The sequence below is a fragment of the Papilio xuthus genome, unplaced genomic scaffold (genome assembly GCF_000836235.2).
Source record: "Papilio xuthus unplaced genomic scaffold, Pxut_1.1 DF826938.1, whole genome shotgun sequence".
NCBI lineage: Eukaryota > Metazoa > Arthropoda > Insecta > Lepidoptera > Papilionidae > Papilio > Papilio xuthus.
The window spans coordinates 3,037,536-3,064,558 of record NW_013531711.1 but is presented as its reverse complement, the minus strand read 5'-3'; the positions used below and the strand labels follow the sequence as shown (position 1 = coordinate 3,064,558).

The window sequence follows — 27,023 nt, the reverse complement described above, 5'->3', positions numbered from 1 at the left end:
GTACTCGTATAATCCTGTACTTTACGTTTTTGTAACCACCATTATCAAATGAGTCAGACCATGACAAAACATTCTTGCACGACTTATGTAAATTCAAAGTTTTGACTTAGTATACATTGTTTTAAAAAAACTAAAATATTGTATTCAAAATTGTCAATTTAAATAGCTTTTCTTGCAAACTATTGTTGAATTTAAGAAGCTGAAGAAGTTTCAAATTAAATGAAAATCAAGGTACTACAAAATCATAGTAAGCCATCAGAGGCAAGCATAGCAAGACTAAAGTGACGACTTGTATAAATATTAACCTACCTACAGTTAAACAAACGAAGTAGACCCTATCTAATGCTAGAGTTGATTTCAAATCAAACTAAGCGACCAATCATTAAAAGCTCGATTAAGATTCGATTGAGTTTCCGTGAAATTTTTATTTTATTCACTTGACCAAGTTGCAGACGGTCAAGTTGTTCCCAACTAAGGCAATAATTATTCGCTATTTCTTTTTTCAATTTATTGGAAAGAAACATGCAGGAAATGAACATTGAAAAGTTTCAATCGACCCCTCAATGTAAGCCATCTACCCGATAAATCAATTAACTTTGAATTGTGGTAAAGAGACGACATATTATATCTCGTCAATAGAATAATTTTTTGTAACACATTTAACGCCACTACGATTTCTTTATATCAAAGTAAACTCGCCCAGTGAATTAGTGGCACTGATCGTGTTCAATTCTTGTGAATTCTAACGTCGTCAAATCTCGCGGACAATAAAATAAAACGTCTACACAGACGTACGTACCTACCTTTTTTTCTGTGGTTACCAAAAATTTAGGCCGCTTATTGATTTCTTTCTTATTGACCGTGTTAAAACCAACACCGTACATAATAAAAAGTATTGTAAAACATCATCTTTTGCTAACAATTTAGAAATCACTGAGTGAAACGAATGATTTAAATTAATCTATGGATATGCGTATTTATTATCAAGTAAATTCATAGCTTTCGCATCTTTCAAATTAATGTGGGTAGAAGAAAGACAATGTAGTAGATAATTTAAAATCCTACCTTCATTTTAAACGATAGTCTAATACCTAGCTCTTTTCGGATTAGCTACGTAGCATCATAAAGGTAGACTAAACGAAATGTAATTGTTTATAGGCATACTTCGCTGATGCTGCGGAGCGTGGCAGGATCAAATAATTGCCGGTGTCTAGATCACAATATCAAGGGCTGACCACCTGTCGTGTGATTCTAATTTCATGGTCATTCACTTCGACTTCATGCTAGGGTAACCACACTAATGATTTTAGGAGAGACCATTATATCGTCACCCTAATAGATTTATATTTTTCTTTGGAAAGTTCTTATGTTTTTCGACTTGCAGATACAGTATCAACCTTTACGGCTACTACGACAGGACCTGGAATTTGGTAGGGTTTTAAATAATTGTTCTAGTCGTTGTATTAGCAAAACGGTTAACTATTACAATCAACACTAAGTCCATCTAAACATGAAATTAATGGTTATCCTATTCATGATTGGCATGAACAAGTGAGAAGCGATTTGCCGCGGCATTGTGACGAGCGACATAACTTTGTACACACCGTGCAATATTTGAAAATATACGAGACAATTGGAACACTATCATAACACATATTGTAAGAAAAATAACCTCACCGTCGTAAGACCTTAATAGTTGAAAGTAAGAACTACAGTAGGGTAGTTGAATATATCCAGTGTTGTATTTTATTGTTATATTTATTGGTATACTGGTTAAACATCATAAAAAATCGACTCGCAATATTCGATAATGATATCAAATAATAAAGGCATTAGGAATTTAATATTATCATACAGTCATCGTGTTCTTTAGATACCGTGATTCAAAAATAATCATACAAGGCACAAACAATGCAAAAACAGGAATCCAAGATTAAAGTTCGTGTACCTGCTGCACAAGATAAAAAAAAAAACAATTGCATGTGTTAATAATTCTTTCAAGGTGAAATTTTATGTTAAGGCGAATATTGAAGCTTCGAACAATGGGTCGAGTCACAAGGCCGAGCGAACAATAGCCTCTCAGTTGAAACGATTTTGGAAACGCGAAGGTCTTAGATATCGTACAAGAGAGATAAGCCCTACATATTAGCTACTACATATCATTACATGCGCTGATGCTACTTCCATTTGCTACTGTTCACTTGTTAACTCTATATGGCACTTATAGAGCCATGCAAACTTTATAAGTGACTCGGATTCACTCAATATATTGCCATCCCTTTCATTCTTTCCAACAAAACAGAGCCTAAAATATATTGATGTCTTATCACAAATGTCTAGGCAATCAAACTCTTCGGTATGGAGAAGTTGCACAGCGGACCTAAGACGATTTTTTTAAGAAAGTATTTGTAACGTCAACTACAAAATCTCTCAAAAGTATGGGATTTCTTGTTGTATTTTATGCGCGTGAGGGGCACGAATCTAATACAAATTTTGTCGATAAGGTTACGAATACTTTCTCGCACACTTTCCTGCTAAACACCCAGAACACAACCTACTACTTTTGTAGGGTAGCTGAAAATAAAATGAAAAATACGTCACCATGTATTTAATAAATAAACACGTTTACAATGTACGCCGCTGAAGCTTCATTACACAGGGCCAGCCCTAGCTTTCTTACACTTCGGGAAGCAGATCTATGACATATAATCACAATACAAAAATTAACAATGTTTAAAAACACAATAATCGATAAAGAAATAAATACAATTACATCACAAAATATTGTCACAAGTAGTACATAATTTTAAGAATAAAAAAACTATCACAAATATGTGATAAACTTAATTTGTTTCACATTTTTTTCTATCATACGAAATATGCTTCATATATGCCAGAGGTGTCCAACGAGGGTCTTGACTTGATCATTGACTTTACCAATTATGGTTTATTTAAATTTACTTGAACGATAATGTTACAAAGGCTTGATTTAACTCATTAAGAAATTCTCAACCCCAGGTACAGTGTAAAACTGACTAAAAGTAAGTTATATTAAATTAATAATTATAAAGTTTGGACACCCCTGACATACTTGCGGACACGATCACTAACATTAAGACATAAAATTGTGCAAGAATTTAACATTATAAATACACACCAAAATTAGCTTTGCATTCCATACGTACTATCATTTCAATTAACCTATCTATATTTAAAAATATATTCCGTTCAAGAGGACATATAATTTTGCACACACGTTTTGTTTAGCAGACGTAGCAAAAGCACAGTTCGGTAAGTTTACGTAATAAAAACTGATAAGTTTCTTGGTCTGATGACAGTGGTACCAGTGGCCAAAAACTAGGTCTTTTACCCTTCCTTCCCTTTTATATTAAGATAAGCGGTAAGCACAAGAAGGGGAGGTGTATTTGACGTAGAATACGGACGTATAGAAAAAGGGAAATGTCATTTTTTGTACATCTCTCTCTCTCTCTCTCATTTTATATAAACTAAACAGAAATATATAAATATCGCCATATTTCGAAAAACTTTGAAAGATATGTATGGATAAAGAATTTAAAATATCAGCTTTTATCACATAAAATTACAAATGCATAGCAGTAAATAACTTATTACTAAATTGAAAATATATTTAGTACTAACTTTAAATCGACGGATTCCGTACTTAGCCGTATCTATGTGGAATGAGTTAAAATACTTTGGAATACATTTGACAAAAAAACTTTACGTTTATTTAATTACGTTAGCTGCTGAATAGAATATGTGCTTAAACAATTTTGTACACAAGTGAAAGCTAGTTTATACTTTGTATTTATCACATTATTAGAAACTTGAATGCATATTTGTCAAATCTCATACTTTGTTTTTTTTTTTATATATTGCGATCCTAATCTATATCTATAATATCTTTGCAAGTGGCAGCTTTTGGGTTTGCGTAAATATAGTGTGTAATAAGTAAATTATCAAAAGTTATGATATTCATAAATAATATCAAAATATTTGACTAGGGCTTAAATTCGATAAAAATATAAAATAAAAAAAAAAACAAAAAATTATATCTATATTTAGGTACATATTGTTATAATGTATAATCAAAATGGCCCGTTACGAGTTAAAAAAAAATAACAACACTTTTTTTTTTAATCTTCTGAACAAATATTTGACGTGTAATGTTATCTGATATTGTTCCGTGATGTTTAGAATTTTGTCACCTAAATTAGGATATGAGATGTATAAAAACGGGCCTATTAAATGCTTTTGCAGCTATCTATCATCAAAAGTGAAAGTTAATTGTATAGCAAAAATCTTTAGCATTAACCTTAAATCCCACTTATATCTAACATCAGTCCATTTCAAGATATAAATTTTAAGAGTTACCCTCTCTTAAAGCGAGATACACAAATATACTTTGCACACGTAGCCTCAAATGTAAGCAATTAACTGATTTAAAGAAAAGCTCTTATAAATACTGACAGAATCAGGGAATAAGTTAGCCTTTTATATATTTTCTTATTGGAATGTTATACGTCAGTCTCGGTTTTGCTGCTCGTTCGTCGACTTCTACCGACTGAGGCCGGATTCGCCCAATGTGGGCCGCTCAATAAAAACTTTTTCACGTTATATTCCATTCTTGCCAAATCTTCGGGCGATATCTCTTTATCTTTAGATTTCAAAGCCCCTGCTAATTCATTTCCCATGTTATAATTGTCATCTCTTTCCGTACTACCCACATTAATTTCAGTTACCGTCACATCTCCACTTTCTACTGGAAATATAGTTTCCTTAACAACATTGCCAGTTATTTTTGTCACTTTTGTTTCTTTATCTTGGTTAGTATTTTGATTTGTATTATGAATCCAACTGTTGTGATCTCTTGTATATGATTTGGAAAATTTGCTCACAGGATGAGGCATATTTAATGCAAGTTCGTTCAATGTCTCAGTCAGTCTACTCAGTTTACTATCTCTTCTGATATTCCGATTAACAAAGCTGCATTCTTCCTCTAATGGATCGTTAAAACTGTTCTGTTGTTCCAAATTTTTCTCGACCCATTCCGCAACTCTGAGCAATTGTTGCTTTTGTAATAACGCTGCACTATCGTCGCTAGATAAAGAACTAGTACTCTGTTCGTTTGTAAATACTTTGGTACTTTCGTTAACTTTTAAATGAGTTTGCGTCAAATTGGGATAAACATTGACAATAGCTGGTAATGATGATTTTTGTTGTTTAACATTTACTTGATCTTTTTTATCGAAACTCGATCCTATAGGTGGGTAATCTTTGGATATCTTTGTTTTTTCAATGGAATGAAGTTGAGACATGTCAATTTTTTTAAGCTGTTTCGAGAATTGACCGGCTTTAGTTTGTTCATAATGATCGAAATTAAATATTTTTATGTCCTGATTATCAGTGTTGTTTACGTAATCAAATTTTTTGTCTGTCGTTATTTCTGCATTGTTATTTTGCATTGCGGTGTCTACGTTAAAATCGTTCAATAGATTATCGATATCGTTTTGATTTTGTTGGCTGGTGATACTTTGGGTATTATTATTATTATTGTGCTCAGAGCTATTAGAGAAATTATGTGTTTTCAAAGGTTGCAACGGTGAAGAAGACACATTTAATAGAATAGGATTAATAGAATTTGCTTTAATGGAACTTTCAGAATCTTTATTATTATTATCCACGTGAACATCGATAAGAGTTGTTTCAACTACAACACTTTCATTATTTATTCCAGTTTTGTAATCATCGTCTGTTTTCACTAAATCTATAAAATTTTCCATTCCATCATTTAAATCTTTGAAAATAGAATTTTCGGTACATTTGCTTTGTCGCCTATACAATACGGGAGGGACATCAGGTTCCGCGTTATCTAACAGTATATTTTTGGACCCAGCCTGCATACGTAAGTGACAGAATCTCGGGCCAGGACCGACTTGAGTGTTGGATTTGTGTGTGCTAACTGTAGACTTTGCCACAGAAGACGTTCGACTGATTCCTCCCATAGAACTTAGAGAATTTTTTCGCAAACTGCTAGTCTCAGCTACTTGTACTTGGCTGTTTAATTTAGCATCTTTATCAATAGCTTTGTTTTGAAGTAAATCTTCATTACCTATGCTATGAACACTACTTTTCTTGCTAGAAATCGAAGTTTTCGTTCTATCGCAAAGCTTATGATGCACTGATGGTTCCATATTCATGTTATTCTTCTTTATTTGTTTTAATTCTTCTTCTATCTCTTTAATTGCCTCTTTTTCTATGTTACAAACTATTGGATTTGTTTCAATCGGAGATTGTGTGGTTTCAATAAGATTAGTAATAGGTTTTTCTATCAAATTTTTATTACTTTCAGTGATTATATTTGCTGTTTGTGGCAATATATACATGTTGCCAATTGCAAGATTAGTCTTTTCGTTTAAAAGTTTAATACCATGAGGCGAAACACTCCTCATGCTTACGTTTGATTTCAAAGACTTTATCTCAGAGTTGCAGTTCAAACATAGTGAATTCTTCATTTCACCCGTCAATAATGTTTGTGTAGACACTGAATAGTAACTTTCATTGTAACAGAATGGTTTGCTTTGTGACTTAGTACATGTGCAAGTATCACAATGCTTTGTAAGAGTATCTTGGATGCTATCTTCTAGTATTTTAGACATAAGAGAAGCGGATATATTGAATTCATATTCGCTAGCATCAAATGTATCCAAATCATTGCCAGTTTTAGATTGGCTAGAACCTGAAGGTTTCGATGTTTTAGACATAACATATTGGGATACTCTTGCTTGAGTGTCGACGGGGAGCTGTAAATTTGTGAATATAAACTCATTTATTGTCCTTTTAAAATATAAATAATTGTTTTAAAATATAAAGTCAAATGTTTCTATTATAATATAAAAAAAATAACTTACATTATCAAGTTTTTGAGACACAAAATTGTCAGGTTTGCATTGTAGCAACTGGATAGCTAAGTTCATATCATTTTTGTACCTTTCCTGTAATGAAACGAGGATGCAATGTCAATAGTTTATTAGACTAAAATCTAAGTATAATGTTTACCAAATTAAATAAAAAGTAATATGAAATAATTGAAAAGCAGATAAAAAGGACTTCAGGTGTTTTACATTTCATCATCATAATTCAATTTGTTATTTCATAATCACTTACATTAAATGAACAATTTACGGTGGGTTTCTAAAATCTAAATCTCCATTTAAATCTTGTTACCTCTGTTTTGTCAAAGATATTGTATATGATACAATACTTTTTATAGTAATTTTGGTGTCAGAGAACCACGGTTAATAACAACTTTAACTTTTAAAATCGTTTAATAATTACAAAATTGTAAAGAGGATATGCATAAGAAGGGGGTAGAGTCGAATATGACGGCTGTTAGAGATGTATAGAGGAGTAGTACATACTGTGCCGACCCTAGATAGGGATAAGGGCAGGTTGATCATGATGAATTACAAAATTGTATAATAAAAAAAGTCAACTTACATTTTCTTTTTGGAGCATACTGTAGTTATGCTTAGACTCGGCTAATCTGACAGAAAGTGTAGCAATATCTTTTGTCAACTGACTCTTTTCACTCTTCATCTTGTCAACCATCTGCAGCAACTTGTCTTCCAATACTTGATTTAATTTCTGTACTCTTTTATGTGAGTCATACAGTCTGAAAGTTTTCTCTTAAATATTATTAATATGAAAGTAATTTAGTAATGCTTTTTGTAACCATCTATTTAAGCTCAAAGTCTGTGATATACAAAGATGTATTATTACTTTAAATCACAAAATCATTATTGTGTTATTACCAATATTATTAATTAATTTAACTTGTTAAAATGTAAAACACATACATGGATTTTTATGTATTTTATTATGAAATATTTGTTCTTTATGACAATAAAGACATGATTTTAAGCATCAAAAGATCTAAAGCAGTCTTTCCCAAAGTGGACGATAACGCCCCCTTGTGGGCGCTGCAGGTTTCAAGTTGCGGGTTATAGTAAAAGTTTCGTTTAGAATTCTCCGTTAATATACATTTATAGGTCACAATAATTAATTAATTTAATTTGTAGTTATAGTGGTTTTTAAATATGTTAAATATGGGGGCGCTAAAAAATATTTATTCTCAAAGTGGGCATTAGACAAAATAAGTTTGGGAACCACTGATGTAAAGATTGTTTTAATTCACTATAAACAATTATGAGAATTGCTGTGCCTCCACCTATGTGTATTTAAAAAAAAAACTTAATAGTGTTCATGTTCTTCCAGACTATGTTCTAAATCTATGCCATCTAAAAGATCTAAGGATTGTTTTAAATCCATTAAAGACAATTATGAGAATAACGAGAGAGTTATTTAATAATATTTTTCAAAATATAGCATTGTTGAATAGCTTCTATTTAACTTGAATAGAATATCTCTTTAATATATGTATTTAAATAGAACTATTTTATTACATCCTTATCAAAAGATTGTTGGTGAATAATTACCAATTACTGTTCTGTTAACTGTTAAAACATTTAAAATTAATAATGGTTAATCTCAAATTAATTGTTTACACTCAAAATACATTTTTTACAAAGTAATTTTCAAAACATTAAAGTATTTTTAAAACATAATTAAGTTATATTTAAGCACTTAAATAAAATATTCTATGATCATACATTAAATAGGAGTGTCAAAAACGTATTCTTGTTCATTTTCTTACTTTTCAACCCTCTCAAGTTTATAGGAGTATGTGGATGAAGGTGGTAAAGGACTAGACACAGTGGCAATCTATGCCGCATATGTCCAGCAGTGAATACTGGCCGGCTGAGTAGATAGTTATACTAGTAAAACAAAATATCTTACCTTTCATACTTCTCTCTCCAGGTGTCGACCTGCTCCTCTAAATCATCAGCTCTAGCGGTGCACTTTACAAACTCCGCTTCAATACCTACAATGTGCGCATCTTTTTCTGCAACATGTTGCCGAAGGTTTGCCACTTCTGCATGCAACTGTGCCTCACCCGCACTGTTGCATTCCTATTGATTACGGTGCAACATCAAAACAATCAATAACAAGCATGTGGAATGTCATTTTAAAGGTATGATATAAACAGGAATTATATAGACTATGTGATGATCGATAAAACAAATAAATGGAGCAAATTATAAAAGAAAAGCACAGTGCATTACCAAAGAGTCTAGAGCCAAAAAATAAATATAACTATGGTCTAGCCAATGTATTATAAAAGATTTCTTTTTAATGAGCTGTGAACTATCTCTATTTTAAACGTGCGTATTTCAGAGTATGTAAATTAAAAAATAAAATACAAAACTCAATTTAGTATTCAAATTATATTAGAAACAGGAAAAGTTTACTAAAGGTTTCATGTAATATAATAATGTTATTAAATAAACATAGAAACAATATTTCGTTTGTGATTTTTTGGTATTTTTAATGATTATATTTCAACAATATTTTACCTTACAAGGAGATTTACGATTGCTTTCATCCATCACTCAATTTTTCCTAATTCACATTTCACATATCCAAATTGTTGTCAACAACGAGCCACGTCAGACGAGATGTGATAATTATTAGCAATTTTATCAATAAGCCACTTTGGGATAAACAAAATAAAAAATCAATCTTGAAACAGCTTGAAATATTTACTTTGAACACAGTGTGCTTAGTTTCTGTTAAATTTCACACCAAATAACAATTAATTTTCTATTAACATCACTTTAATATATTTTATATTATGTAAACGTATTAATTAAACTGGTATTTTCCAAAACGATTAAGATTTGGTATGCAACTTGTCGCCCAGCCGTAACATATTCGTAACGTAATTGACATTATTGACGTTTACATTTATAAAAAAATTCAATTTATCTGTGGTTCTTTGGATGTTGAACACAGATTATAAATTCTTTATACTTTGATGTTTAGATAAAACATCGGAAGTGTTGTTTAAAAAAATAAATCTTAAGCTAATTGTTTTGTAACCACAACTTATATTTGTAGAATGTTTGTAAAAATTGTTCTTGTTTCATTAGACATTAAAATAATATCATGATACGTAATATTATAATAAAAGCGGTAATCAATAGTGAAACAGGATTTATTATTTACGATTCCATCAATTTTTTTAACGATTCCATAGAAGCATGTTAGAATAAACAACGTTACCATAAAAATTATACGCCTGTAGAAAAAATTACGACAATTTTGTAAGTTGATTAGAAACATATCGTTTATTTTTGTTAAATGTTTCAATTGCAGCGCACAGACTCTACCCCATATTATAGAAATGGAATATAACATAATAAATATGATATAATATATCTAGATTATAAAAAAATACTAGTACAACCAATAGTTTGGTTGTGAATCTTAGAACCACGTGGATACTAAAATGTTGTCTTTGTAGCAAAGCTTTGAATTAATTTTCCCAAACAAGAAGTCTCTTCCAATGACAATTATGATTCTCAGCAGAATTTTTGTTTATTAATTTAGATCTAAAATAATTTAATATCTGTATATCTATCGAGTAAAAACTTAACGATAGCAAATAATCACAAAAAGAGATATTTCCTTTTCTCAAGAGCATTAAAACATAAAAAAATGCTATGCCAAATCAAACTACGACTAAACTGATAAATTAGTATCTTTATTCGTTTCAATAGCCTTCATTTATTAAAATAAAGACGTAGACAAGCAGAATATTAGGGGAACAGAACACACAAGTCTGAAATAACTAGTTAAAAATAAATAATTGACAGACGTTAGTAGGAAAGGAGCGCTCGTTCGGCAATACTGAACGAACTCTAAACGTTGGAACACGTCTGGTGCTGACGGGGAATCTATTTCGGGATCGCGGCCTCATGCTTCTACTTATCCAAGCGATCGGTTCTTTGTCTTGATAAAAGTATGTACATCGGTCATTGCCTGTATTAAAATCGCGAGTTCCTTATAAAAGTATTCCAAAATGGGAAATATATTCAGTGGTGCTCCGACAGGAGAGAGCGCATCAGTCACGAGTGATAAAATCAATAGTGATCCTGAGATAATGGAAGATATTATTGAAACCGGTGATAAAAACAATGGAGAAAATTTACGTGATACAGACAGCGATGACGACAGTCGTGCTAAAAGGAAAGAAGATGAGATGAACGAATTTAGAAAACAATTAAGTATAAAACGTGAACAAAGAAGAGAAATATTATCAAGACATAGAAACGAAAAGAAAGAATTGGAAAAATCTTTAAAGAATGAAATCATTTTAAAAATAGAACTTGCGGAACAAAATAAATTTCTACGTGAGTTGTTGAATAAAAACAATATCGATATACCTGAAGACATCGATGCTCGTAATGAAAATATAAATATTGGAGAAACTGTTTTGCAAATGAAAGACGAGTTAGAAAAAATAAAATCTAATAACAACAAATTAAGAGTGCAGCTAGCTATGACAAATAATGCTTTACAAAATGCTTATTCCGATATGACAGAACTAAGCGCACAGAATACGGAATCTTTTAAACAAATTAAATCACTCAAAGAAGTTATAACTGTCAGTAAAACTATGATCAACTTGCGAGAAGAACAGTTGAATGAGGTAAGTGTAAATTAGATAAGAGACATTTTTTTCAAAAATATGCTTTGAACCAATATTTCACAATATTACTTACGTCAACATTCCCAAGATTGAGACGAAACATTTTTATTGTCTGTGTATTATTAAGTTATCCGTCTCCAAAATTCCTTCAACACTTTAATATTTAACCTAACCATCTGTTGTTATGACCATTTCATTATTAGAAAGGGAACTTAATTCCTGAACATTATCTATAATATGTAAAAACGAAGAATTAGAATTTTCCCCATACCACATTCCATATTTATTTTTTTCTTTTCTCTTTAAATTAGAATTCCCTTACAATCCATTACCAACAGTTAATTTTTTTTTACTTCTCATAATGAGATCTTTAATTGATCAAGAAAAGTTCCATCACCGGTCAAAAACCACTACAACGCATTGAACGCGTCATTATAAATGCGTTTGGCAAAGAATTTTGTCATTCAGCCAGACGATACAATGTGCTTCATAAACAATACGTCTTAACATCAAAATGACTAAACACGTCGTCAGATATTTACGCATTATTTTTTTTTAGTTGAAGAAGAAATTAAAAGAAATAGAGCAGTCACTTGCTGATAGAGAGACACATATGCTGTCCGCAGATTTAAGACAGGAATATGAACGTCAACTACAAAATATCCGTACATTGCGAGGCCTCTACGAAGAAAGGGCACGATTAGCTGAAGTGACTAGGCAAGCTCTATCTAGAGATCTTCAAGAACAAAAAGAGTTGCACCAGGCAGAAGTTAAAAAGTGTGTTCCTTTATCTTTGCATGTTTTCTATAGTAGATATTGTTTTTATTTATTTACTGGCTGTCGCCCGCGCCTCTACAACTACATTTAATTTCAGGGAGATCCATGCAGCCGTTTCAGAGATACCTTCAAACAAACATCCATCCATCCATCTAAATATTCGCATTTATAATATTAGTAAGATTTTAAAAACATACATATCAAACATTTTAAAAAGTTGCCAGAGCAGCTTGATGGCACACACTTATGCTCATTATCTTATACTTAACCTACTCTGACTTTAAACAAAGCAGATTAAATAATATTACAATTTAACTTAAAAAAAATAGTTTTATTAAAATTGCAAGATCTTCAAAATAGAATTCCTGAAGAATAATATGACGTAAATTTGCTTTAACTTTTTTTCAGATGTCAAGATTTGTCTGTAAAAGTAGAGGAACTTGAGTCTACTGTTAATACATTAGAACAGCAGATCGAAGAGAAAATAAACGAGATAGCTTCTTTAAAGAACGAAACATACGGTCTTAAAGCAGAAATGGATGTAGTCAATAAGGTAAAGTTTCTTTCGCTTAATATTTATATTAGTTTTGCAATATCTTAATTTACTTATTTGAAAAAATTCAATGTTCCAGCTGTTCTCCCAAGTTCTTCTAGGATACAAAAGTAAACAAGATTTAGATAAGCTTGTCAATCGTCTAGAAGAGAATCACGGAATCCTCACACAAATGGCAGAACAAGAGAATGGATCTGAAGCATCATCAGCATTGCCCAAACTACTGCTGCAACTGGTCAGTCAAGTTGAGGAATCTGATGAAAGTAAACAAACCGAAATATCAGTAAATACCGATGAAGAAACTGTCAACGAAGACATTCAAATGGAATCAGGTAATTTTCATATATCATAAATTGCTAACGAAATTAGTAAAGACGCATTGTTCAAAAAACATTTTTGTTATAGGTACTCAAAGTGTCGAAAATCCCAAGGCAGAAGAAATTGTACAAAATCTTCCTAAAGTTTGGAGAGTACTCATTGAGCTCTTGAGTCATCAAAGTGAACCACAATCAAATGACGATGTTAAAGTTTCGTCTTGCTATAAATCAGTGGAAACGAAATCAGGACCCGTATTAGTGCCGAGTGTTAGCCAAACCTACATAAGATTAAAGGTAAATTTGTACTGTTGTTTACACTTAATTTTCCTCAAATGTTATAACGATCAATGATTCAACAATGAATAATATAATTGAACCGAAATACGTTCATGAGCAACCTTTTGCATTTCTCATACAAAAAAGAGCGAATCTATTATAAGAGTTGGCAGTGAACCAAATTTTCGTGCAATTTTTAAAAAACAACACGAGTACTGCCAGCTTTCTTATCACTTTCATTACACAAGAACGTTGGTGTTCGCATATTTAATCAAAATAATGCTTTGTCTTTGTTTCAGGATTTAATTATTGAAAAGCTTGGTTTAATTAAAGAAGTTAACCGAATGAAACAACTAAATGGCCACTTAGAAACTCGCTTACAAGAACAAGAACGAAGATTATGTCTCGTGACCACAGAATTAAGCAAAACGTGGCATGTAGTAGGCCGTTTGAGGAAACACCACCATCAATTACACACCCACGAAAAAATACTTAAGTACGAGTTACAACAAAAACGAAAATTACTGAACGAACTTAAGGAAGAACTAGAATATTGTCGTGAAAAGTGGAAGCAAGCCCGAGAGAAAAATTCTCAGTCTGAAAATGACTGGAAAAAGCTTCGAGCCGAGTTCTCTAGTCGTAAAACTAAATCCGCCTCGACGTTTATTAATAATTCTGCTGAAAGTGGATACAGCGATGAAAGACCTTCCGATGAATCTTCCGAGTCAAATGATGAGAGCGAATATATTAAGGAACCACAAGTAAGATGTAGAAAGAAAATAAAGAAGTCAATAGAAGTAGGAGTGGATTCAAGCGCAGACTTTAATTTAGCAGCAGAAAGAGAAGACCCTGCCAGTGATATGTTAGATGTCGCTGATCTACCCTTGGATAATCAGGAGCCAGGACCTATAGAAGTATCTGATACCTCTATACACTTGGAGGAATGTGAAAAAATATATGCAGAAACAGAAGACGAAGTAGGTGACATTGCTATTGATTCTTGTATAGAAGAAATTTCTATGGCAGAACATGGTAATGACAATCAATCTTGTGACGATGACTCCGAAAACGTAGTTAGTATCGATAAAGCCACAAGTGCTGAATTATTAGTAGCAAAGAATGATACACTTGATAAAACAACTGAAAGTTCCATGTTAAATAATGACACAGAACAAAATGAAAGGCTAGAGACCCAAGAAAAGATCTCACTTCCGAAACGCACTGAATTGACATCTAATAATGATGAGCAATTAAAAAGTCCAGTAAATCATTTAAGCGGTCCTTCCACGTCAAGTCAACACGACAGTAATAGCTTTGAAGAAAAACAGGCAAATTTATTAGGACAAACTAATAATGAGAACCATCAAACAAATTTACTTACAGACAAAGCACACGAGCTAAATCTAAACGAAGTTTCATCAAGCGACTTAGAAAAAACTGAAACTGCCTCAAATCCATCCGTATGCGATATCAGAGATACCTCGGCGTCTTCTGAGCCTTGTATTGATTTTAAGGCAATCTTAGAAAACATTAAAAAACAGGATGAACGTCTCGTAAAAAAAGATCAGAGGCTCCAAAATTTAGAAAGTGGATGTTCTGATGTAATCCAGAGTATAACAAATACTCTTCAAACGGGTGATTCACTTTCAGATAAATTACATACTCTACATGAGGAATCCACCAAATCAGGTAAAACTCAGCCCAGTGGATCTGCAACTAAGAGTCGAGAAAGTTCTACGGAACCTTTTGAAAACAAACCAGAAGCATTCACATCTGAAGTGGATCACGAGGCAATGTTCGCGGCTCGAGATGAGAGACTAAAAAGATTGGAAGAACAAACAAAATCTTTGGTAAAAAGGGTTAATAAAACAGCTACAAAAGGTGTTAAAATCAACTACAAGTTGCAGGAACTACATAATATATACGGTTCTGAAACATCACGTGCTGGAACACCATCCGAAGACAACGAAGACGATTCGCAGGGTAGCAGTCATGAGAAAGAAAACGAAAAGTAATAAATTATTTAACGCGTATAGTAAATTTATATATTTTCTTATTTAATTGTTTGGTAACGAAATTTGAATATATATTTTATTAAATTATATTTATTTTATTTGTATTTAATTGTTAAAATATTAAAATTGTCTTTGTCATGCTTATTTTTCTTTGAACCTTAAGGGAGAATGAACTACAAAATACATTACGCCTAAAATATTTCAAATTACCTAATAAATCTCGGGGTCATTTATACTGTAATACTTCTAATACTAAAATAAAATTACAGTAACCAATAAAAAAATAAATTAACAATACCGTGATTTCAATATTTTATTTTCGATTTCAAACATTCACAGCTACAACACATAAAATAGAGTCAGGTACATTTACGTTCGACGTACTTAGATAAAATCTAATTCTAAGATACAATTCCTTTTTTGTACAACACAAAACAACAATCGTTACAAAATTACTAGTTTTTTTACTTCTACATTTCAAATCAAATCTAATCAATACGTCACTGAATACACAGGCGAACTTAGAAAAATTACTTTTAACTACTCCTTCGGAACAGACGCTGTAAAATAGAAGCTAGCAATAAAATAACATTTTTTTAAGTAGCAACACTTACTCATGCGTTACCAAAATATGCAGAGTCACTGGTACAAAACTGGTACAAAGCCTTACAAAGACATTATTGTTCTACGTAAAAACACCAATACAAAAACTAAATTAAAATAAAACTAGATTACACTTTGCCTTCGTATTTATTATCTGTGATATTAAAAGATTTATTATCTACACCTTCTTTTCTTTGCTTGACATCCAGAACTCCTGTGCCTTCCTCCAAAACAGCGACAACGACCTTTTGAACTTTATTAAGAGATTTAGTTTCAGCCGCACCATATAGACGCCACGCCCAAATCGATAGGAGTAACATTTCGAATATTGTTATTGTGTATTGTGTTACTGTAAAATAAAATAAACTATATTTTTATTTGTTAACTAGCTGTCGCCCGCAATTCTGTCCGCGTGTAATGAAAAACCAACTTAATTAGTCCCCGGCAATTATTCCTATTATTCCTTACCTTTTAAACCTTCCCTTTACCTCCACGCACATTTCAAGATAAGATAAATTCAGCAGTTCTCGAGTTTTAGCGAGACTAACGAACAGCAATTGATTTTTATATATATAGATTACAATTGCAAAAACATAATAAAGATATTTCAACATTTCTTACCATTGACCAAGACTGTTGGATGTAGCGACATTACGCAGGGTAACGTTGCAAGATCTGACACCAGTTTAGACAAACCGCACTGCAACTTTACTATGATGAGGACTAATTGTAACGCAACGAATTTAGGTCGAAGAACAACTCCGATACCATTCGCCGCTCTAATACACATTATCACACCCCAGATACCAGACAGTATGGACGCACCGACGAAAATCTGGATGTAAACTAACCCGTGACGGTAAATCATCTGAAATTAAAACAAAACAACGGTTAAATTGATTGAAGAATAGTTATATCACTACAACGATTAATCATGTGAGCAACGAAGGGGTTTCCAAAAAAAATCACGAAATATCACAAGAATATTAAAGATACTTTGAACATGTTAAAATAAGATATCACGCGTATTTACTTTCGAGAATTTCAATATTGTGTTTAAAAAAATACTTGATCTTAAGTATGGGCAGTGGTAGAGTAGGTATAACCTCACTACATATCACCAGAGAGAGGTTTGGAGACAAATTGTGAGAACTTAGATGTCCACTAACTCATTAATCACCTTCTACCATAAAAAATTGAAATTACAAAGTAACAGAACCAAATTAGCAAGCAATTCAACTTGGCACTTCAAATTAATTTTGAAATCTTTGAAGTGCCCATAATACGTGAAACATTTGTCTTTTTACTAAGCTGTGGGCTCGTCTGTTAAATTATACAACTGTCAATACAATTAAAATATAACAATTTGTATGTTTATGTAAACAAAGTGTTATAATCACTTAAGATTAACTTTACCATATCCTCTGCCCATAACACCAGTATGATGACGTATAGTACCGCCTGTACAATGGGTATTTGCAGCACCAAGCAACGCAGCCAAGTTAAACTCCTCCTGTTAACAATGGAATACATCGTCAATCTATGTTTGCGATCCCACTATACAAACTGTATGAGAAACGATCATAGTAATTTGTAGTGCCTATGCATTCTTAAGGTGAAGGAAAACATCGTGATGCAACCTGCACATTTTAGAGAAGAAATTCAAAGATATGTGTGAAGTCAACCAACTCGCACTGGGCCAGCGTAGTTGACTATGTCAGCCCCAACAAAGTGTAGGCTCCAATCCCTCTGTGGGACGTATGGTGATGCTGATGCATTAACTCGGTGGTAAGTCAATATTTAATTAAAATGATTGATTCATCAATCAGAACATTATAAATTCGTCACGGCGTCGCTTACTTTCGCGCCATAAAGTAAATGAAAGCTTGTAAAGAACAAACAATATTTTATGAGTGAAGACTATAAAACTATATTTTTTGGACAACAAATAGTGCCACAATTTGTCGTAATTAAAACGTCGTCGGTCACAAAATTGGAAAGGAGGGTAAACATCCACAAACAACGTATTTTATCGCACTTAGCTTGATTAATGTTTATAGACGTGGGTTTACCGTCCGCAACTTGCGTATTTCTAATATTATATACAATTTTTTTATTATTCCGTCTGTTCTTTTTATAACAGAACTGGATGTCGCCCGCGAGCGACTCCATGCGTGTGGAATGAAAAAAAAACTGAAATAGGGAGCATACGTGTATATCCAGACTATGTTCTATATATTTGCCAAATTTCAGCGAGTCCATGCAGCTATTCTGGATATACCTTCCAACAAACATTCATCCATACATCCATATATTCACATTCATAATATTAGTAAGTTAAGTAAAATTTATTAATAATGGCGTACTTATCAATTTTCGGTCTTGGTATGATGCAGCAGGGCCAGCAGCAACACGGCAGCACCCGGGTCTCCAAGCGAGAGTCTCCCGCGCGTCTGTAACATGAACACAACGTTGAGTTTCCACTGCTTTGTTTCCAGATAGTTAAGTATTCAATGTCAGTTAACTTACAATTTATTTTTGTTCTATTCTCGTAGTTTACAGATAAAAACATTTTACAAAAACTATTTAATTTAAAAAAGGAATTAAAAAAAGAAAGTCCCTAATCGAAATTGCACTTGCGCAGGTGCTATTTTAATGCTCAACTTTTTTTTTTCAGATCGACCAAAAAAAATGAAATTTAGATTAAGACCTAAGAATGAGGAAAGAATGTAACGGTTGATTAAACCTATTGCTACATAATTTAATAGATCTCAATAGAATAGCAAGGTTGGTCACATTCATTCTGGCAAGGTTTTTCAATCATTTCAAATGAAGTTTAAAAAATATTCTAAAATTGTTGTGCCGATACGAAGAAGTACAGTTTTTCATTGAACTTTAATTACCACAAAAAAATTGTATTATAACATATTTTTTACAAGATTTTATATTACCACTAGCTGTCGCCCGCGACTCCGTCTAAGCGGGATTATACAAAAAAAAACTAAAATAGAATCCTATGTGTTCTTCCAGATTATGTTCTACACCAATGCAAAGTTTCATGGAGATCCGTTGAGTCGTTTTCGAGATATCATCGAACAAACATCCATCCATCTATCCTTTTATCCTAAACTAGCTGTCGCCCGCGACTCCCTCCGCAAGAATATATAAAAAAATTAGTGTAGCACACAGATAGATAACATAATAATAATTAAAACTATCAAATTTACGTTGCAAATACTGATAACAGTTTAAAAAATAACTAACGTTTCATCCAATAAACCGACCAAGTTCCATCTCTTGGTAATTTTTTTACCTGATGAATTGACTGGTGCCACCGCACTCCGCAATGATGAGGCAGAAGAAATGGTATAGTGCCACCATTACCACCTCTTGTGCTATAGCCTCTGCCACCAGAGTTGCTCGCGGCACCACTATTGCTATGTAAGCTGCTGACGCTACAAGCTGGAATCATTTCCAAAAAAAAGATAAATTGATGTACAAAATAAAGCAGACTCCCATTAGTATACATAACTCCTGTTTTGAACACAAAATGTCTCGAACACAAATCCATTGTAAACCGACACTACTGTAAGCTAAGTCTTTTGTGTAAAAAGTGTGGGCTACAGTTAAAAAAATACGAGCAAAATTAAAAACAATCACATCTATCTACTAATCTGTGCAATTATATTTCGTAATGTTATAATATTTTCACTCGATTACATTTAAATAAAAATACACATTCCCAAGAGGAATTACACGACAAAGGAATAAGTTCAAATGGTAATCCAAAGAGTAAGTATACTCTAGTAATGTGGTAATCATATGTTCTGACGTATTCGTATGACGTCATTCAATGTCTGCAATCAAAATCTCTTTTGACTAATCACAATTATGATTATTATACTGTGGAAGTACGAAAAAGAGGGCACAGCTTTTATGTTATCTTGGTTCACGCGCGTCACATCCATTATCCACTTGTAAAATCAGAAAAATTAACTTTAATCAGTATCAAAACATATCTATAGTAGTCAATAAAATTCAGCCATACAAAGTTATAGCATAATATTTATTAACTTAAAAAAAATTACGATAGAAAACTACACTTTTTACATATTACCTGTGTAGAAGTTCTTTATAACACAATGATATAGCCTTTGTCATTAAAAGATAATTGCTTAATTACTTTCATGTCTTAGAATATTGGTCAAGAGCAAACCATTTGAATAGATACTTAGGTAGTACTTATTCGTGAGATTCGTTAACAAGAAATTATTAACTTTTTTCGAAGACTAAAATCGATAGTGCTTTCGAATCGGAATATCTTCAAATCGAAAAGAAATATGGTTCGCCGTGTTACACTCGGTAGGGGCACTGCCGATCCGTAGTCTTATTAATTAACATATTATAAAGGTTGATGGATGGATGTTTGTAAGAAGGTATCTCCAAAAGGCTGCATTGATCGCGATGAAAATTAGACATAGATGAATATAGCCTTGAAGAACATATGGTGTACTAAGTTTTTATACCGAATCAATCCATCCCATTTAATTTAAAAAGTCCTTTAATAAAACAGGCAATATAACTTGTCATCGAAATATATTATTATTATTCTGTTACACGTCATTATTTTGATATACAGAAGTGTTGCTTAGTCACTATTAATTGGAGGCAATGAGTGTTAATTGATATTCTCATTTAGAATTGCGTGCTATGCATATATGAGACTAAAAGTTAAATCTTTGTAGTTTTTTCCATAACACATAACCTAATACAGTATATTTTTGTTAACATAATATTGATATGGAAAATTATTAATCTAATGAAATTATTTATTTACTTCCCTCTAAATTAGAGTTACGGGGGTGTCTAGACTGTATATTTGGAGGTTAAAAATCAACGCGCCTTAAATCATGAAAAATATAAGTCCGTACGGAACATTTCGATATCTTTACAGTGTAAATAGCAAAATGATTTTACTGTTCAAAAAAAGCAAAGAAGTATGGATCGCGTGAAAAATAACATATTAAAAAGGAAGTGATAAAATAAATAACAAATTATAGACTAATTTGGTGTTCAAAAACTTGTGCCGATATCACATAGAATAAGGTCAAGGAGATCAATTTTATGTTTACCTAGCTGTCACCCACGACTCCGTCCGCGTGGAATTAACAAAACCTAATAACTAGCCTATATGTTCTTCCAGACAATGTTCTATATGTGTGCCAAATTTTATCAAAATCCGTTGAACCGCTTAGGAGATACCTTATAAGAAACATCCATTCATCCATCCATCCATCCAAACATTCGCCTTTATAATATTCGTAAGATTCAAAATCATGGTTAACACGTATCTTATTAATACTTACAGGGTAAACAGACAAAACGGTAGCGAGATTTGTTGTGGATTCGCTTCGTTTCTTGATAGCAGATCTTAATGTGATGGCGTATATTGTCCATAGTAATATAAGAACTACCAGTCCACTCGACCAAAGCACCCACGCGTATGGCTGTAGAGCTGAAAATAAGAAAACAAGTCAACAACAAGAAAAAAAATATAAGTTCCTGCGAGAGAATATATAGAGACATCGACCTTTTCTTTCTAACGTACATTCTTATTATAAAAAAATAATTAAAATCTTAAATAGATTTTCATGTATTTTATTAAAAATAATGATGGGAGTTGGTCCTAGCCTAGAATAAGAAAAGTCTACTGCTTGGTACATTTATTTTGTTTCAATTATACATCTGAAGCTAATTTTTGATGTATGTCTGTTTTGATATGATTAGGAGTAAGTATTTAGTTTGTTGAGACTGTTAAGGGTTAGTTATAAATCGATCGGTATAATTTGTATAGAAATGACCTACCCAGACCTTGAAGTATAATTAAATATCGCACGACATGGTATTATTATGACAACTGTTAGCATTTCACCAATGTTTATTTCATAAATGAAAGTTACACGAATGTTAAAACTCAATATGTCGAATACCATCGCATGAATAAAATTCGAATTTCGAAATTCAATGACATTTACGAAAAGCATGATAAATGGTGTTTTAAGATTATTTTGCACATAATCTTTACTTTACTTAAGAATTATACAGGATGATTATTTTATCATAAATAATGGAAATTAATTTAGTTTTAAAACATAAAAATTAAGGCTTAACATTTACTATAACATACAAAAAAAATCAATGTACAAATAGTAATATTAACCGTCAATAGCCGTTAGCCTCGTCGTTCCGATCCACGAGGTCGGGCGTTCGAATCCCGCAATTCGAATATCGTCGTAAACCATATCCTAGCACAAGCCTAGAGCTTAGTTGAAATGGTAAAAGAAAGATTAGTAAATTTACAAAAAATATCTGCTATAATTAAAAAAAACACAAAAAATATTCGTATCCATAATTTCTCAAGATTATTAACAAATATTTCGACAGTGAAAATCCACTGTAATATGTATAAACAATACAAATATTCGGAACCAACAAACGCTGTCTGTTAGAAATTCCATTCAGTTTTGCACAACCGATGACGTCCTGCGACCTGCCTTGCGACATATACCAACGGCCCACTTTATACAACCTCACTTAACTACCATTACAATAATACTAACTACATTTAATCTTATCGTAACACGTGTTAATAAAAATCTTAGTAAAATTTACCCCTTAATTATAAAATATTTAAACTTGATTAAATTTTGAAAATCTTGGATTTTCTATTAAACATTCCATAACCTTACTTATGTTAATGCAAGCCAATTGTCTGATATCTCATAATTTGGTGTTTCTGCTAGTTCCTTTCTTAAGGCAAAGAATAATATTACAATATACAGTATGTTTTTAATGAAGAAATTATTATCTCTATGCATGATTAATGAAACGAACAAGTTTTGTTTGTTAATTATTTTGTCATTTTCAGACATTCTTATCGCTAGCCGTCGCCCGCGAATCTGTCCCCTCGAAATTAAAAAAAAACTTAATAAGTAGCTTATGTGTTCTCCAGACTATGTTGTAGATGTATGCCAAATTTTCGTCATTGGGACCCAGATCCAAGCAGCCGTTCTGGAGATATCTCCCAATAAACTGTATCTGTCTCTCCATCCAAACATTCGCATTTATAATATTAGTAATAAGAGATTTAAGAATGTCATTTTGTGATTTCTAAAAGTTTATGTTTTATTTGCCTCGACATAATATGTATTTAAAAATGTCGCTATCAACATTCCATAGACTTGCCTAACAAATAATTCAAACGCTAACCGTATAAAGCAAATAAAAAGAAATTATACGCAAATAAATTCCGGTTTTTGTGTGAATGCAAGCAAAACTTTGAATAATTTTACAGTTATTTAGATTAACAATACTTCGTTGTATTAAACTAGATAGTAAAAGACGTCTGTCTAATATTTTCGTGGTAGAGTCGTGCTACAAAAAAATTAGTCACTTATTGTTTGCCTCCTTTTGTCATAAAAAATTGTCCATACAAATACTGACAGAAAAAAAGCTTTGCTCAATGTAATAGGTTGTTGTGCGAACTGCAAAGGATTGGAACAAATTGTTGCTGTTTTTCCAAGCTATTAGTGCGTGCGGTTAAAATCAAGGCTAATACAAAACTAATGCGAACTTTTTCGTCAAGCGCCACTTTGTTCTACGCAAAAAAGACAAGGATCAACATCTGAATAGTTTGATAGTTTTTGAAGTTTTTTTTTTCATTAATGTACCTAGCTGTAGCCCGCGAATTTCAGCGCGGTCCGTGTTGCTGTTCTGGAGATACATTCAGACAAACATCCATCCATAGATCCATCCAAACATTCGTATATTACTATTCATACTAATATTATAAATGCGAATGTTTATATGGATGGATGGATGTTTGAAGGTATCTCCAGAACGACTGAACGTATCTCGATGAAATTTGGCATACATATAGAACATTTCCTGGAAGAACACATAGGCTACTAATTACTACTAGTTTTTAACTCCTCGCAATCGGAGTCGCAGTCGACAGCTAGTTTATAACATTAGTGAGACTTTAGCTTCATATTTAAACAACTAGTGATCCTTGTATCTTTAGCACGGAAGTAATGTGGTAACTACTTCAAAAGTTGTACTCGTATATTTTGCACGGATAATCAATCTCAATCCATTTCGGAGTCAAGGTAAACTTCGTCAGATCGCTGACACTTCGACCTTTTTATGAGATCATTGCGATTTTTGAATGTAAATACAGTGCGTTATCTTTTTCTTTAGTAATTGAAGTCAGGAGTGTCATTTATTATCTTTTTAAAGCTTTATAAGTCGGTGGATGTTTTCTTTCACTGTATCTTATCTTTTTCTTTATCTTCTTTGCATTTCTATAATTTAGATAATTCCGCAAAATTTACGACCGCGTCTCGTTTTAATTAAACAAACAGTTGAATTATACCTTCGTCGCGTTATTTAATTTTCCAAATGATATCGGTTCCATAATAACAAAGCCTTCAATAATATGATAATAATTTAAAATGTTCGAAAAACTTATCTTTACTTAGTTACTTGTTGGAATTTACTTTTACGCAATGCCACGCGTTTTTTTCTATTATCTATACAATGAATAAAATTAAACGTATGTAATTAAAAAAGATTTCGCAAACATAATGCTTCTTTACATATTTTTTTAAAAATTTTTATCTGTCTGTCGATGTCTGGCGGGAAGACATCTACTGTAATATTACAGGCTACTTTTTTAATTCCGCGCTAACGAAATTGCGTGCGACAGCTACTAAATCATAAATCTTTACTCTTCATTAATTTAAGAACTACAAAAAAAGGTTTGCAATAACGCCAATAGCACCACAGTTACCGGTCTTTGCTTACGCAGACTTATGTAAAAGTTGGTGTTACTCTGTCGCCTTGCGTAATACTATGTCTTAAATAAACAACGGGCAACACAAATGTTATCTTACCACGCATAACTAAAATAATTATGTATAATTTATAATCATAAAAATAGATAAATATACCTATTATAAAGTATCTAGTTTTATCAACCGTTATTTACCTTCTACACTCATAAAAATTTATGTAAAAAAAAATGTTTAAAAAAAAAATGGGATTAAAAAACCTTACCTATACATGTGAATATTGCATACAATATTGTATTGGTAGAGAAAGACCAAGGAAAGAATGGATGGATTGTACTGTTAGGAAGAAAATCCAATACTGTGCCGGTATACTGGCGCAACACTAGCCTTACTAAAATGTCGACGTTTATATGCCCTCACTAATAATTCTGACACTTAACTTGGAAACGAAAGCGTGCCATTCGCGCCAAAGGATTCCAATTAATAATGTCTAAAAGTATGAACGAGATATGCGTAAGAAGAGAGTGAATTCATGAGTATATACTGTGCCGACCCTCCGTAGGGATAGAGGCAGGTTGTTGATGATGTGAATATTCTATACAAGTAAACTTTCGTGTAGGCATAAGAAATTTATAAAGGTTTTTCTTTTAATTTTCGAACGAAAATACAAGAGACGATAATAAAAAGGTCAAAATCAAATTGCATTTCCGGTCTCGGTAATATAAGCCGGAATGAAACCGGAATCACGTGTATAATGGAATACAAGTATCATTAAAATTACCGAGTCAATGAACAGATTAAAATTCAATATTGAAATTAATTGAAGGAGGAAAAGAAGGTAACATTTCGTACATTATCTAGGTTAATTATTTTTTTTTTTTAGACAATAAATCAACCGAATACTAATTATCCTAATCTGCGAATATCTTTTATAATACACCAGAAATATGCAAAAGAGAAGCATGATCAAAAACAGCTTCGTTAAATCGCAAAAATATATAAATAACACAACAGTTCCACGCCAATAATCTATCAGTTCATGGTACATTCAAGGTCGAATCACATTCGAAAAAAGTCCTTGCATGCTTCAGGTAATGCTGAAAGCTAAGGACACTTGGAGGTGGAAGTAATTAAGTTTTTCTTCTTTATTTATATTCCCCACTGCCAGTGTTTTAGGATGAATTTAGATAATGTAGAAAAGGATCTTATAAAATGTTGAATGCCAAGAGGTAAACTAGTGATGTTATAATAAGCTATTGTCGATAATAGGCATAAAGTACATGACTTTGAAGGATAGTTGATGTTTGAATAAAAGCAATGTAGTTTTAGGTGAATCGTTTGCTTTATGAAAAACGGGAAAAGAATAAACGAGAAATGAACTCGTTCTAGAATGAAGTAATCTCGAAATATAGATGATCTCTAACTTAAGCTAAATTTAATTTGAGTACTTAAATCCGTAGAAATATAAAACTCGAGTTTTTTTTTATTAAGACGACTTTATTCGGCCTGTGTAGAAACATAATGCATCTCTATCTATATTCTGAATAACATTAGTTAACGTAATAATCCAATCATGTTAAATAACACTTGAAAAGAATAAATATGTTGTTACTTAACAATTTAGTAAAAAATATATAAAACTTATTACCTGTCAAATAAGAAATAAAATCTGGCTCCAAAGTGAAGTTATGACAAAGTAAAGTCGTGTTCATCGCATTATTTTCATTGTGATTTGTTTCCGGACTGACGTGACGGGACGCCAGTATACCATCCCCACTGCTTTCTTCACTTAGGCTCATTTTTTTAATTTCACTTTTTAATGCACTTTATTAGTGGTTAGTATTTTTTTCTTTTTAACTCTAATGATGTTTTCTTTTTTTAAAACGTTAACATTTTTGTCTATGATTTTAATTTACTCGATACGCGTGTAATGCATTAAGTAATAAAGGCAATGAAACGGGTTCTACGCAGCCAGGGTTCGAGCGTACTGACGAT

At 32.1% G+C, this 27,023-nt stretch overlaps 3 protein-coding genes across 3 annotated transcripts; 1 reads left to right on the top strand and 2 right to left on the bottom strand.

Annotated features, from left to right (window-relative positions):
* Window positions 1-2,593: 2,593 nt before the first annotated feature.
* On the bottom strand, window positions 2,594-9,852 carry LOC106121757 (putative uncharacterized protein DDB_G0293878). Its single transcript, XM_013317559.1, has 5 exons — window positions 9,498-9,852; window positions 8,881-9,053; window positions 7,522-7,696; window positions 6,933-7,016; window positions 2,594-6,824 (listed from the first exon to the last, which is right to left on the bottom strand). The coding sequence occupies exons 1-5, from the start codon at window positions 9,528-9,530 to the stop codon at window positions 4,539-4,541; spliced, it is 2,751 nt and encodes a 916-aa protein (XP_013173013.1). The 5' UTR covers window positions 9,531-9,852; the 3' UTR covers window positions 2,594-4,538.
* A 960-nt stretch (window positions 9,853-10,812) lies between these two features.
* Window positions 10,813-15,629, top strand: LOC106121782 (early endosome antigen 1). Its single transcript, XM_013317587.1, has 6 exons — window positions 10,813-11,635; window positions 12,195-12,412; window positions 12,821-12,965; window positions 13,045-13,297; window positions 13,371-13,576; window positions 13,858-15,629. The coding sequence occupies exons 1-6, from the start codon at window positions 11,006-11,008 to the stop codon at window positions 15,571-15,573; spliced, it is 3,168 nt and encodes a 1,055-aa protein (XP_013173041.1). The 5' UTR covers window positions 10,813-11,005; the 3' UTR covers window positions 15,574-15,629.
* Window positions 15,630-15,873: 244 nt separating this feature from the next.
* Window positions 15,874-27,015, bottom strand: LOC106121613 (organic solute transporter subunit alpha). Its single transcript, XM_013317330.1, has 7 exons — window positions 26,677-27,015; window positions 21,543-21,691; window positions 19,490-19,638; window positions 18,543-18,629; window positions 17,593-17,689; window positions 16,798-17,044; window positions 15,874-16,525 (listed from the first exon to the last, which is right to left on the bottom strand). Exons 1-7 carry the CDS (start codon window positions 26,825-26,827, stop codon window positions 16,305-16,307), a joined length of 1,101 nt encoding a protein of 366 aa, XP_013172784.1. The 5' UTR covers window positions 26,828-27,015; the 3' UTR covers window positions 15,874-16,304.
* Window positions 27,016-27,023: the final 8 nt, after the last annotated feature.

What these genes read in the sequence shown, in the direction of transcription:
- LOC106121757 (XM_013317559.1), bottom strand. Translation starts at nt 9,530, where the DNA reads ATGGATGAAAGCAATCGTAAATCTCCTTGTAAG. An exon ending in ATCGTAAATCTCCTTGTAAG is followed by an intron (nt 9,054 to 9,497) that starts GTAAAATATTGT and finishes CGTAATCAATAG; the next exon opens with GAATGCAACAGTGCGGGTGA. An exon ending in GTATGCTCCAAAAAGAAAAT is followed by an intron (nt 7,017 to 7,521) that starts GTAAGTTGACTT and finishes GTTTCATTACAG; the next exon opens with GAAAGGTACAAAAATGATAT.
- LOC106121782 (XM_013317587.1), top strand. Translation starts at nt 11,006, where the DNA reads ATGGGAAATATATTCAGTGGTGCTCCGACAGGAGAGAGCGCATCAGTC. An exon ending in CACCAGGCAGAAGTTAAAAA is followed by an intron (nt 12,413 to 12,820) that starts GTGTGTTCCTTT and finishes ACTTTTTTTCAG; the next exon opens with ATGTCAAGATTTGTCTGTAA. An exon ending in AGACATTCAAATGGAATCAG is followed by an intron (nt 13,298 to 13,370) that starts GTAATTTTCATA and finishes TTTTTGTTATAG; the next exon opens with GTACTCAAAGTGTCGAAAAT.
- LOC106121613 (XM_013317330.1), bottom strand. Translation starts at nt 26,827, where the DNA reads ATGAGCCTAAGTGAAGAAAGCAGTGGGGATGGTATACTGGCGTCCCGT. An exon ending in GGCACCAGTCAATTCATCAG is followed by an intron (nt 18,630 to 19,489) that starts GTAAAAAAATTA and finishes TTCATGTTACAG; the next exon opens with ACGCGCGGGAGACTCTCGCT. An exon ending in CCAAGACCGAAAATTGATAA is followed by an intron (nt 17,690 to 18,542) that starts GTACGCCATTAT and finishes CATTGTTAACAG; the next exon opens with GAGGAGTTTAACTTGGCTGC.